Source organism: Plectropomus leopardus, chromosome 3 (assembly GCF_026936395.1).
Source record: "Plectropomus leopardus strain MGB_pleo_1.0 chromosome 3, ASM2693639v1, whole genome shotgun sequence".
NCBI classification, from domain to species: Eukaryota; Metazoa; Chordata; class Actinopteri; order Perciformes; family Serranidae; genus Plectropomus; species Plectropomus leopardus.
In genome coordinates, this window is record NC_142178.1 from 18,612,086 (window position 1) to 18,625,689 (window position 13,604).

At 40.8% G+C, this 13,604-nt stretch overlaps 1 protein-coding gene across 1 annotated transcript in view; it reads right to left on the reverse strand.

The window, feature by feature from the left end:
* Positions 1–12,992, reverse strand: part of LOC121942042 (protein tweety homolog 3) — a 29,238-nt gene extending 16,246 nt beyond the window's left edge. Inside the window, exons 1-3 of the mRNA XM_042485120.2 lie at positions 12,451–12,992; positions 11,026–11,211; positions 3,161–3,357 (exon numbers count right to left, since the gene is read on the reverse strand). Coding sequence (XP_042341054.1) covers positions 3,161–3,357; positions 11,026–11,151 — 323 coding nt within the window. The 5' untranslated portion in view covers positions 11,152–11,211; positions 12,451–12,992. The remainder of the gene's footprint in view (positions 1–3,160; positions 3,358–11,025; positions 11,212–12,450) is intronic.
* Positions 12,993–13,604: the final 612 nt, after the last annotated feature.

Genomic DNA, 13,604 nt, shown 5'->3' on the forward strand with positions numbered 1-13,604 from the left:
ATGCATTTACATTGTGTAATATGATCTCTATTTGGCAGCTTTGATCATTATTGGCAATGTTCGCCATTCCCATGTTGGACTGAAATTCCCTACCTGCACCAACAGTATTCACAGGTGTTGCTATATCAACCAGGACTGTAATCTTGAGAATGACAGCTTCGTCTCTTTGTCAATGTAATAATAAACTTTAGTGTTAGAGCTGTCAGTTAAATTCAGTCAGTCCCAGCCAGCTGCAGAGTCAGGTCTTGGTGCAACAGCCTCCTTGGCCTTGTGTCAACTTACATAAAAATGATTACAATGAGTTCCAAGCAGTGTAATATATAGTTTTTAAATGTGGGGAAAATAAGCACTGGTATCAGACAAGTCCTTGGCATTGGTAGATATTCTGAGTTGAGGTAATTATTGATGATTAATAATATTATTATTTATTTATTTATTTTTATTATCATTGTTATTAATCTCTTAATGTTTTTTTATTAAACTGGAAATAGAAAGTAAAAGTTTTTTGCTTTAACTCATCACTATCAAGTAAATATTGATTGCACAATGTAATGGCTACAGAATAAAAACACAATCTGCGTTTGAACTGTTTCCTTACAAGTCTCACTTTCACTGTGTTATTCTGTCTGTGCCACATATGATCTCCTGCAAAAATGAAAGCTCACTTTCCAGAAAAAAGGTCATGTGTCAACCATTGCAAAACCAAAACAGAAAGAGGACAGCTCTTTTGTTTTTCCTGGTAGTTAAGTTCTTTGCAGTTATTATCACCAGCAGCAGAAACTGCAGACAAGGGAATAACCAAATTAAGACTGTGGTAGTTGCTAGGTCTGGAGGAAAATGGGAAACAATACGATTGTCTTTGTGACAGCAGTGCAAACAAAAATACCACTTGAAAACACTGGGAAAAGTTGTCTGTTCCCACTTTGGGAGATCTGTAAGACCACAAGGGGAATGAATAAAGCCAAAAGCAGCAACAAATTGCAAAAGTACTTGTGGTCAGTTACAAAATAAATGTTTTTTTCAGCAGGCCCGCATGCCGTTGCAGGGAGACAGGTCATAAAATCTTCCTTTAAAAGTTGAAAACAACCCCAATATACTCAGTTCATTGCTGAAAAACCTGGAACCAACAAATGTTAGTTTTCTCTTGGTTTGTTTGCTCTTAGTAATTGATTTGAAAAATGACTTATTATCAAAACTTCAATAACTTTCTGTTGATCGACTAATCCATTATTTGACTAATCCTTTCAGCACCATTTATACATAGAACAAAAAACAACTCAATACAATGATGAAGCTGCTTCTATTTGAACACACTGCACCTGCAAACAAATGGAGGAAGCCTACATGTTGTTGGTGCTGTGCCAAAAATAAAGTATGATGTCATATTGAATTGTGGACAAAGAATCGCATGAGCACCCCCGCAAGCACACACACACAGATCCATATCAAATATTCAATAAGAAATATTATAGCTAATCATGAAATATTAAAATCTGCAAAAAAACACTCTTCAGCACTGAGTCACGCGAACACACACACAGACATAGCTCCCCCGACTGTATAATTCATTTCTCGTCTCTGCATCAAATCTGCTTCTGTCTCCATGGCAACGTTTCTAGGCCAGGGAGAAGGCCGATCTGAGAGAAATAATAAATAACGGAGGGGGACTAACAGAGATGAAGAAAAGGGGAAGAGAGGGAGAAAATGTCTGGAGAGGGGAAGTAGAGAAGTAAAGAGGGAGTAAATGAAAGAGGGATAGTTTGTGTGTGCGAAGAGGAGCAGAGTCCACAAAGCCCAGTGTCTGTGGTCAAAATACACTCTAGCCTGAAAGATCTCAGAGTGTACACAGCCCTCAGAGTCAGATAAACACTAACAGTGGAGTGTAACCACCTGGCTGGCTCCCAGTTACACCACATGGGCTCTCTTGCTTAAACAAGACTCAGTGGACTTCACTGGTGCAATGTAGGTAGATTTACAGTCACTATGTGTGATAGCTATGGCTGCTGTCCACTGGACACCTTCTATCTCCAAAATGTTGGCTTTGGATAAAGGGACAAAACCATCCTTGTTTTCTGCTTGATAGGAATATATTTTTGACATTATGAAACGGTTTAAAGGGTTTTCTCAGACCACCCTTCCTACTGTTTAATATCCATTATTCTCTCCAAAACAATCACATTTTTACTAAACTAAAAAAAATAGCAATTTCACATGCCCACTATAAGCAGACTAGTGATGTTTCCATTAAAATGCAGGATACGTTTTAGGCAAATTCTGCAACATTTCTGCAAAATAAAATATGAATTATACATGTCTCCATGAAAAAGAGGACGTATTAATATAACTGAAATCCACTAACTCTGAAATATTACGACATTTCATCGTTGTTAGAATTAGAATGACACTTCTTTTCAGGAATGAATTTGTGCGCCATAATCCATCTTTTCAATGCAGTCTCTCTATTAGCTGCTAGGGTGATGGAGAAACTATGGCCCCCATCTGGACTCAAACCTCGGACATTGCAGTTATGTACATCCCCACTACAGGTATTTTCATTTTCCATCTTCCCACGGCAAAAGAATCAGAAGCAAGCACAGTGACATCTAGGCTCTACCCATCAGCAATTGTAAAAAGCTTTTTTTGAGACATAAACTTTTTCTGGCTTTTCCTTGCATTTTTTTTTTGTGCACATTTAGAAAGTGCATAAAAATAGGTAAAAGGAAGCATAACTATTATGGTGAGGAAACTGACACTACCATAAGAGCACACAATGTTAACTGGGTAACTATTTGACTCAAACATATCTAATTCATGCCATTTTAGTGATATTATCTATACAGCTGTAAACACATAAATAAAGCTAAACAAGGCAGTCAGATTCCTTGATATTTTGAGTAGGATCAAGTTGTCAGTCTTGACAGTGCAGCAATAAGCTTTATTATACAGAACCAGCAAATCAGTGCCAATCCTCACCTATTAATCCCCAGAGAAAAGTTAGGCTACCGGACAATTCCTTTAATCGGGGACAATGATTAAATGTATCGACCTTCTTAATAAGAAACAGATCTTTTTGTTGCAGCAGTTGCAGGGGAACACCGTCAAATCCATGTTTTCATTGTAAATGCATAGACGTGTTAATCTTGTGGGGATAACCTCTCACCTGCAGACGAGCGTGGCAATGATGACGCACCAGGCGGTGCAGCAGCAGTCTGCACTGGGCTGCTGGGAGTGCGTATGAGAGTGTGAAGAGTCATCACTCTTGCGTCGCCGGCAGCAGAGCCAGAATGAGTAGAAGAGAAGGAAGAGGAGGTCCAGGCCCAAACACAGCAAGGCCACGGCCCCGAGCAGCAAAATGGACTGGAGAGAGGGAGGAAAGAGGGATTGAGTAAAAAAAACAAACATTTAGTGGCCACAAGAAATTTCTGATTTCATTATACAGTTGATGTTGTACTTTTTCTGTCAAACTCAGTTTGATTTATTTAATCCTTATCACAGGGAAAAAGACAATTTAGGAAGTATCTTAAATATACAGGAAGCAAATCAGCTGATATAAGCAGAAACCAGATACGAACACAGACCACATGGTTTAGTTTTCCTGTGCAGACAGGCGCACACAGATAAACAAATTGTGCTCCTCTCTCCGGCTATTTTAGGCCAAAAAATAGTGGCCGTTAAACGGGTGTTTGACGGATACCATGAAAAACACATTTGCACAGCATCAAACACGCACATCTCCATCGAGTGAGCGGAAGCAATGCAGTTGGGGAGCTGTGTGCGCTAGAGACCCACCACACAGATCACACACCCTCTGAAAGCTTTGAAGTGTAAAAAAACGACCGGGGTGGAGGGGGCAGACAGAAGGAGAAGTGAGGGGGGGGTAAATTTGGAACAAAAGAAAGAAGCTGGAAAGACAGAAAAAGGAGATGTGAGAGAAGATAACTGAACTGAACACTAGAAAGGGAGAAATGGGCAAAGACAGATATGAGGGCTGTTATAGCAATTTGCTTGGAACTGACGAAATCTTTTTTTATCTCTCACACACACACACACAAGCACGCACGCACGCACTCACGCACACACACACACACGCACACACATAGAGCAATGTCAGTACTTCTGTCCCCTCTGGGAATGTCTGGAAAAGTCATTGTAGTGCAGGGCCGTGGAGAGACTAAGGCACGTTTCTGGAAAACCAAAATTTCCACCTGCTAGACTACTTACAGCAGACAAAGAAATTGTGCCACGGTTCTGCCAGAGACAGCAACAGAATGATTCTGGGGACTCCTCCACAGACGATGACAATAGCTGGCTCCACCTCTGAGATCCTCACAGACTTCCTGGCTTCCCAGGCTTCATCACCGCTGGTTTTTGTGCTGACCTATATTTTTCCTCACTGCCAGCCAGCAATTTCCTCACCCTGCAGCAATTTATGCACCTCTACTGTAAACATGTGTGTATTTTAGATGAGTGTATATGGGTCATATTCAAAAATGAATTTAATGTAATGTTTTCTGTTTCTTGGAACTTATCGGGGATGCAATCTTGGTAAAAAATAATATTGTGGGCGAGTGGCTCCATATCTCACAGTCAGGACCTCCAGAAGGGGCCACAAGATAAATCTGAAGGGTCACAAGATGATTAACGGGATAAGAAAACCACATATTTTTGCAAGGTACAATAATTTTTTTAGATTTTCAGAGTTTCCTCTAATCTTTGCTTTTTTTTCTTGTGAATTGCAGGATATCTTTACCTCTTTGGGACTCGAAAAAAGATCAGTGAAGAAAAAAGCGAAAAAAACTGAACTGGTCTGATGAACTGGTCACAATCAGTAAATACATACAGCTGTTACTGAGGTGTTACAAGAAGACTTAATTTCACGTTAAAGGGTCACAAGCCCAATCAACATTTCCACTATTTTCTGACAATTTATGGACCGAAAAACAAATCGGAAAAAATAATCAACACATTTATCGACAATTAAAATAAGCATTAGTTGCAGCCCTAATTAACACTAAACACAAAGAGGAGCTGAAGCTGATGGGAATGTACTGAGCTGTGCAAGTATTTGGTCATAAACCATTTTCAGGTCATTATCAGGTTAGTGCTAGATTTTCTTATCTGTGGAGCCTGATGTGGCTGTTTTTCCAAGGAAACTCTGAAACATCAGACATAAGCGTTCTGACCGAGTCACACTGGAGCCAGCTGATATGCTGTCACTGACTTGTCTTCGAAGGCACAAATCTCTCTTCACATTGAGAAACAATGCAGCCTAATAAGGTCAGCATTTCTAAGTAAAGCGTGGACTGTGACAGATGTATAACCCGGCCAGCAAAAGGGCACTGTATCAAATCTGGAGGGCTGCAGCCAATCCAGTCAGGCTAGTGGGTCACTGGAACACTACAGTAGAATGGATACAATATGAAATATAATAGGATGTGACCTGCAGTGGTGTAATGTGACATCTGAAGGGAGAGGAGAGGGCTAATCTTCCAACAGCAGTCAAAACCACAACCCTCAGTCCCTGCTGAGGCATCAGAGTACTTCTATTGTCTGAGGTCTCAAGCCTACAGCTGCAAGATATTAATTGCAAGCATTAAAATGAACTTTAAAAAATTCCAATTACTCAGGTGATGGAGACAATGTTAGTTTAAATATTATAAAATGATTGTGGCTTTTATCCTCGTACAATAGTCAGGAACAGCCTGCATTTATGTGTCAATTCTGGGTTGTTGTTTTTTGCATTCACCACATTATTACTTTCTCATGGGAAAGCAGTTGGTAAAGCTGCAATGAGCGAGAGGAAATCAGTTGATTGCTTTCTCATAGATTGCTTTTACTACGAACAGGTTAAAGAAGATGAGCGTAGGATGGGAGGAGAGGGTCCTGATGGGAGAGGAGGGGGAGATAAGCGCCGTAGATTCCTCGTCTCTGGTATTATCCTATGTCATTATCTATGGGCTTACTGCTAGAGATGTTTGGCAATGGCAAAGGCATTTTGTGCTGCACTAATGCATTGTTTGATCTCCTGTGTCTTTAAAATCAACGTTAGGGCTTAAAACCATATAGAGAAAAATGCATTAAGCCTTAAAGAATGAGGATGAAACCTCATGGTGTATAACGATAAATGTTTTCGTGACATCCATCCACCATGAATCATGTTACCAGAATGACACTGGGATTACACAGATACAGGGATACAGAGGAAAGTGATATAATAGAGAACGTGTGTTATTTTCATCAAGACCTGTAGAGATGAAACAATTTGTCAATCAATATAATCAATAGAAAAGGAATTAGCTAATTTTTTGATGATCAATCAATAATGTATGAAGTACTCATTTATCAAGTATTTTTTGCCCCACATGGGATTCAACTTAATGTCTTTGGGTTGAACCCAGCTACACGGCTACAGGGATGTCACTCATTGGTTTGTGGACTGGTGCAGAAGCAACCATGTTCGGACGAGAGGTTGGACCTGTTAAGGAGCGAGGGGTGGATCGCACTCAGGAGGCCATACCCTTAAATATGCACAACTTTAAGTCTTAAATAAAAGTGAAAGGGTGAGTCGAATGAAAATTCACCCCTGTACAGTTGTCATGGTTGTAAGAATTAGCTATAGGGACAAGAACTGCTTTTCATACCATGCTCTGACCTCATTTAGGCATTTTAATATAGCTGTCTATGTAGATTGACTAGCTTCTGGAGCCAGCCTCAATGGGCCATTCAAGGAACTGCAGTTTTTGGTACTCCACGTTGGCATCATTTTTTTAGCCCTAGAGGTTGCCGCTTCTCTCGGTCAGATGTTTTTCAAATGTGACCTTAGACTTTGGGAAATCTTTTTTTTCTTCTATTTTCTGACATTTTATATACAAATGCATTTACTATCAAGAAAATAATGTACAGATTAATCATTAGTGAAAGTAATCATTAGTTGCATCCCTATAAAATACTTTTAATCCATTAATCAAAATCAATTCTTTTTATTCTTTTCAAATAAAGTAAGCAAATGGCTGTCACAATGACACAAAACCCAATATGATTTATTGAAATAGCTTGTTTGGGTTTTTTATTTTTACCTAAAAACAAGTGCAAAACTCAAAAGTAGGAATTTTTTTATAGAAAAGCATACTGAAATTTGAGAAGCTGGAACCACTGAATGTCTGGCATTTTATCTCAGGCAAATTATTTTAATGATTAATTGACACTACAAATTGTAAATATCATGTGTACTAGATGCATATACAGTGACAACAACTGTCTCAGGACTGTTGATATCTAGTGTACAGGCTTAATATTAAGCATATAATCTGATTGAGGACCAGGTCTCTGCAGCCACTTCAGTATGCTCCCACTGTGTATAATGGCCACTAGATTAACTGTCAGGCTGACAAACCATCAGAGCAGATTAAACGTGGATCAATTAGCTACTAATAAGCATGGTGAGCTTGACTGTGCATGTGTGTGTACTTAGATGCAAGTTGTGTGTGTGCACATCTATGCTACTGGAGATCAGCTTGCAGGCTGGAGGAGGGGCTAAATGTTAAACGCTCAGGCACAGTGATCTACTTTCAATCTGTCCGTTTACGTGTGTGTGCGTGCACGCCTGTGAACGCGCGTGTGTGCTTGAGCTGACAGGATCAATCACTTCCACCTCAGTAAGTTGTCCTTGCACTCACCCTGCCTGTGTGTTACTCTGTTGTCTGGCCTTGGTGACTATCCTCTCAACTTCTCTTGAAGGCTCTGACTGACCTTAGGTTCATTCTGCTAATATTCACCTGCACCACTGGGTCAAAGGGCAAACAACTCAACAGCGAAATCCGTTCTCAGACAAAGGCATTTGGTGACCTGCGTGGCATAAACGTGTAAACGTGTGTGGCATTTTTCTGATTTAAAACACAAGAGATATTCAAGACTGGTACCTCCTGACGTTGATCCACTTTGATCCTTTTTAAAATGCTATGAGATAATGTCTTCCACTGTGCAAACCGTAGCACACTATTCAAAATACCAATTACAGTCTTACTTTCCACAGCTGGGACTACAGTATGTGTTATTACAGGTCACATGATTCCTCTGTAATGTTCTGCAGCTGTTTTAACTGTGGCTGGTAGCTGACTCTGCGATTTTACCATAATACAAACAGATGAACACACACACACACACACACACACACACACACACACACACACAGATAGACACACAAGCTGCTCCAATGCCTTGCAGAACCTCAGGATAAGAGCTCCTATTTCAGCTCCTCAGGAAAAAAAAATAAAACGGTTTTCTTGCAAAAAGCCACAAAGTCAGCATCCAAAATAAAAATCAAAGTCATGAGAGACCAACTGCTCTTGTGAATGAATGCTAAACAGTTTTTTTGTTTGTTTAAGAGAAAAAAGCTTCTGCATAGGAAAGAACAAGAGTGAGTGAGTGAGTGAGTGACATTGTGTGAGAAAAAAGTTTTGAGCAGATTCAGAGCTCAAGAGCTGAATACAAATGAACCTGTGCCAAATCACATCAGAAAGAAAAACACTACACAGAAGAATCTCTCTCCATTGTGTGGGAGTGTGTGAGAGTGTGTGTGTTGTGGTGACGGACTTGGTGCACTGAAGGACACTGTGTTGGACCTTGTTTGTATGTGTGTGTGTGAGTGTGTGTGTGTGTGTGTTTCTCAGCTGGATGAGTGGATGCATGAAAGCCTTTGAGACAGATATACTGAGCCAATCTAAAGACGGGCTTCAGTGAAAGAGTGAAAGAAAGAAAGAGAGCATTCTTTCACAACAGACTACAGCCCTCCCCTTCCCACTCTTCACTAACTCCCTCCCTCCCCCAATCCAATTCAACCTCCCTCTTCTTGTTCTTCTCACCCTTTATCCCTCCCTTTCCCTCCCCTCGTCTAGCCAGAATTAATGATTTCACCCTGAATAGGACCCCTATATTCACCCCCCCCCCACACACACACACACACACACACACACACACAACCCCTGAGGGAGATCTGTGACCTCACCTCGACAAACAACACTGCTAAAGTGCTAAATACGCAGTGACACAGAAACTGAACATACTGTATGTGGCATATATACATACAGCACATACTGTACAATATGCACAACTGCCAAACGTACAAATTATGTACAGACAAACATATGATCACAGCGCAGGATGCTCAATGACATAGAAACAGCCCCGTCTGCTAAAATATGTCAGGATGTAATTAGTCTAAAAAGGGGGTCCTTAAAATTCCAGTGGTCACACACATTGACACACACACTCACAAAGGCCCATAGTGAAACACTGAATAGCTTGCAGGAAGTGGCTATTTGGCAATTTAGAAGCACCTCCCATGGCTCATCGAGCCTTCTCTCTCTCCTCTCGCCTCCAATCAGTCTCTTTTTATCTTTCTCACTCCTCCTCTCTCCCTGCTTCCCTCTCCAGTTCCCATCTCCCTCCCTTGTTCATGGCCGTGGGTGCCTTCCCACGCTCAGCTCTTGAACTTGCACGCCCTCCCTCCTCTCCCCGTACATGACAGCGAGCTGCACTGAGGGCTGACTGCAGCCCATGAAATGCGGGATTCTAAACGATGTGTCTCGGCTTTCTGTGGGTTCACAGGGCTGTGTTTTCTGGTGCAGAGACCTGGAAGTCACCTTGTTTGAAAATTCAAATGAAATGCAGCAAAACTGGGCCAAAGCCCCTCTTTGAGATGGAGCTGCTCTCTGAGGCAGCACTGCAGACTCTTGTCAGTGTTTCATTAAAGAAAAGCGCTGGGTTAGTTATTGATATGAGAGATATTGTCGTTGATTTTCGGATATTGTCATATCATGAGTTTTGTTTCGTCCTGGTTTTAAAGTCTGCATTACAGTAACGTGATGTAATTTTATAAACTAACCAGACTGTTCAAATATTAACCTTTACCCACTTAGTCATTATATCCACATTACTAACAATTATTTATCAAAAATAGTCAACTCCACTATAATGCAATATTGATATCGAGGTATTTGGTCAAAACAAGTGTGATATTTGATTCCCTCAGTGTCAAGCAGCCCTGTCGCAGAACGACTGCAAATACGCTTTTAACTCAGTCTAATGATTGTTTTTACATTCTGATTAATCCAAAATAATGTAAGGATATAGTAAAAAATGCCCATTGGGTATTCCCAAAATCCAGGCCGGTGTCCTCAAAGTGCCTGTTTTGTCCAACCAACAGTCCAGAGCCCATAGATATTAAACTTGCAGTTGCATACAAGTGGAAAATAACCTCAAATTTAAGAAACTAGAATCAGAAAGTGTTTGACATTCTGGCTTTATACAATACTTCAACTGTTGATTGATTATCAAAACTGTCATAATCAAGATCATTTTCTGTCCACTGACAGAACTATTGCTTCCGAACACTTTTGGAGAGCTATGGATACTCGCTACCCCCAATCAGATTTTGTAGGATGACATGTAGGAGCTTCAAACAGTTCATCCAAACTGTTATTTAGATCTTTTTTAGAGTCATGAAGAAGTCAGGTTCTCCAATATTTTCAAAGGAAAAGGCAAAAGTTGAGAAACATCAAATTTAATTTTGTTTACCAGAGCTGTTGTCTTTTTCTTTCCTATCTTTCTATTAATCCTGGCGTTTCTCAGATTTATATTGCAACTATTACATGTCCCAGCCCCCAGGTTGGGAACCACCTGAGTATTGATTAATAGACTAATAAATTCTGCATTACATTTATCCATAACAATGATGGAGCAGCTAAGGGATCAGTGTCGTGATTCAAGGACATTTCCCTCTCATACACACACACACACACACACACACACACACACACACACACACACACACAAAGCATTGATCGATGCGGGGAGGGAACCCACAACTCTGTGGTTGCAGGACAGCCTCAGTCACCACTTGGCCACTCTGCTGTGAAATTACAGTGTGGGCAGGTGGCAGGAGGTGGGATGATAAGGTGATGCTGCATGATGACGGGGATGATGAATTCTGAGTGGGAGGCAATTATTCCCCAGTACTTGTCTTACCTTCTGGTACTCAGAGTCCTCCGGTCTGAAGTCACTGCTCACAAGTTGGAATTCAATGTTGAAATGAGGCAACCGGTGGAGCAGATTCACCCACCAAGGCGGAGAGTAGTTCACTACGGCCGCCATCCTGAGCCAGCTGCCTGCCGGCTGTCACTTCACTCTCTTACCCGATTCCTCACAGGGACACTGTTGGGAAATCCAGGACCGCAATAGGTTAACAGGGCACAGAAATGACTTCATGCACAATTCACACCGCCTATTAACCAAGATGAAGGCTCAGTATCCACAATTCTTACCACTTATACTGTTTACCACCAAAACTTCAGACCTGCTTCTATCAACTACAGTAATTACTCATGACTGACATTATTATGAAGCCAATGTGATGAGTGATCTGTGATTAGTCACTTACAAGGGTGGGATAAACATGCCAATCAATATCGACATGCCAATATATTGCATGTGCTCTTTTGACATTTGCTGAGAATACACATGCACAGTCTTATACTAAAAATGTCTTGTTCATTTTACATAGTAATTTGTTTTTCTATTAATTTGCATGGATGAAAAAAAATAATAATTGAAACACAGATTTTTTCACTATAGAATGGCAGTTCTGTCTTTTGCATGTCGGTCTTTACATGTCAATGACACACCTGTACAGGCTGCTGTGTGTTTGTGTGATTAAAAAGGGTTAAATTACTGCAATATGACAGATTAGTTTATGCCAGTTTTCTTTAAAATTAGGTGAAACTGTAAGTCCTTTACTATGGCATGGTTAATATGATTATTTTACCATTTAAATGTATTTTCCCTTACAGTTCCTTCTGTGTTGTATGGGCAACATCTTTGTTGCATGCAATGTGCTTGTATCATAACAATATTTGTGTCATTAAACAGCTCATATGCCATTCCCAATCTAATCAACACATATGATATTTGTACTAAAATACCATTTAAAAACGCCCATTGTGAACACATTAAACCTATAGTGTATTTAGACATACTGTACATGAATTACAGCAAGACAATAGCATGGCTGACAGCTGCCTCGCATCACCCAATTTACGCCCATACGGCAAAACACAGGCTTCGTGAGATAAATGTGTTGTGGTCGGTGAAATGGCCGTTTTATCAAACCCCACACACAGACACGACTCTTTCTTTTGTATTGACTTAACTGTACCAACGCATGTAGGTCAACTCAGTCGAGGGTATTCAAGCCGCAAGCATTATTTATTCTCAAACGCTGAGACAATAAATTGTTAGCTTAAAAAAAAAATCGGATTAGCTAGCTATATCCCGCTTTGTCCGTTAAAACTACCGCAGTCTCCCGGAGTCGTCAAGGCAACGAGGCAAGAATCCGCTTCATGTCTGCGGATATCGCAGCTTCAGTGTCGGGGGGTGAACCGTGTTACAACCTACCTACTGGATCCAAAGCAGCGGGTGCAGACTCTCGTTTATGTAGTCTTGGGAGTCCAGGGCCGGCGTATATTTCACCTATTGTCTTCCCAGATCCGGTGGTGGATTTGAACACCACAGCCGTGCGCTGCTGCATCAACGCGGCCGTACCGAGCTAACTGCAACGGTCCCAACCTCATTGAAAACGACGGAAAAACGGTCACCGACCCGGTCCGCTCACATTTCACCCAGCCACCCTGCTGCTTTGACTGCCTTTCCACGAGTGCAGCTACGTTACGGCAGATTAAGGGTTAAAGTCGTTGACCCGCAACCCAGTATCTTTCTTTCTTTTCTTTTTTTACGCCGTCGTTGTCTTTCTTAACACCATAACGGTTTGTGCTCGTCGGCGCTGTTCCCACGATGACCGTCGGTTCAGCGCATTTAGCGCTGCGGCTCTTCAATTGGATGATATTGTTGGAGCGTGAAGCAAACACGGTGTTTAAAAAGCCCTGGAGGACGGGGCTTTGCGGCAGCTCCAGCTCTGCAAGTGTGTGTGTGTGTGTGTGTGTGTGTGTGTGTGTTTGAATGAGTGTTTGTGAGAGAGAGAGCAAACGTGCAAAAGGGGCGCCCCCTAACGATGCATTGATGGTAATACAGGTTACAGTAGAACCTTTGTCTTTTTTCTTTCTTTTTTAATCGATGTTTAACTCTTTAGAACCTTCAGCAACTAGGAAAGAAATGTTCAAAAAATTTATATATATTTTTCTTGTAATAGAATGGTAAAAATACTGAATAAAGCAATTTTTAATGTTACAAGGCAGTGGCAGGTGGCCAGCCCAGCAACTACGAATGTGTGCTCAGTTTTTTTCTATTACTCAAGATTCAGATATTCAGGTTTTTAGTGGGAGCTGATCTGCAGAGGTCTCCTCCTCTGCAAAACAAACAGACCCCATGATTTAAATCAGTAGAACATACTGAATAAATAAGTTTCATGTTTAAAGATAAGTGTTTTGGGGTTTTTTTGATGTTCTTACACATTATATATATACCTTTTACTTTTGGTATTTGTTTAATCTACATTTAACAAAGTGAAAGTACAAAGCAAACATTCAGTATAAGGTGCAGTGGTAAGTTTAAAGAATTGTGATTTTTCACCCAGAGAAGTTTGACTCATTCTG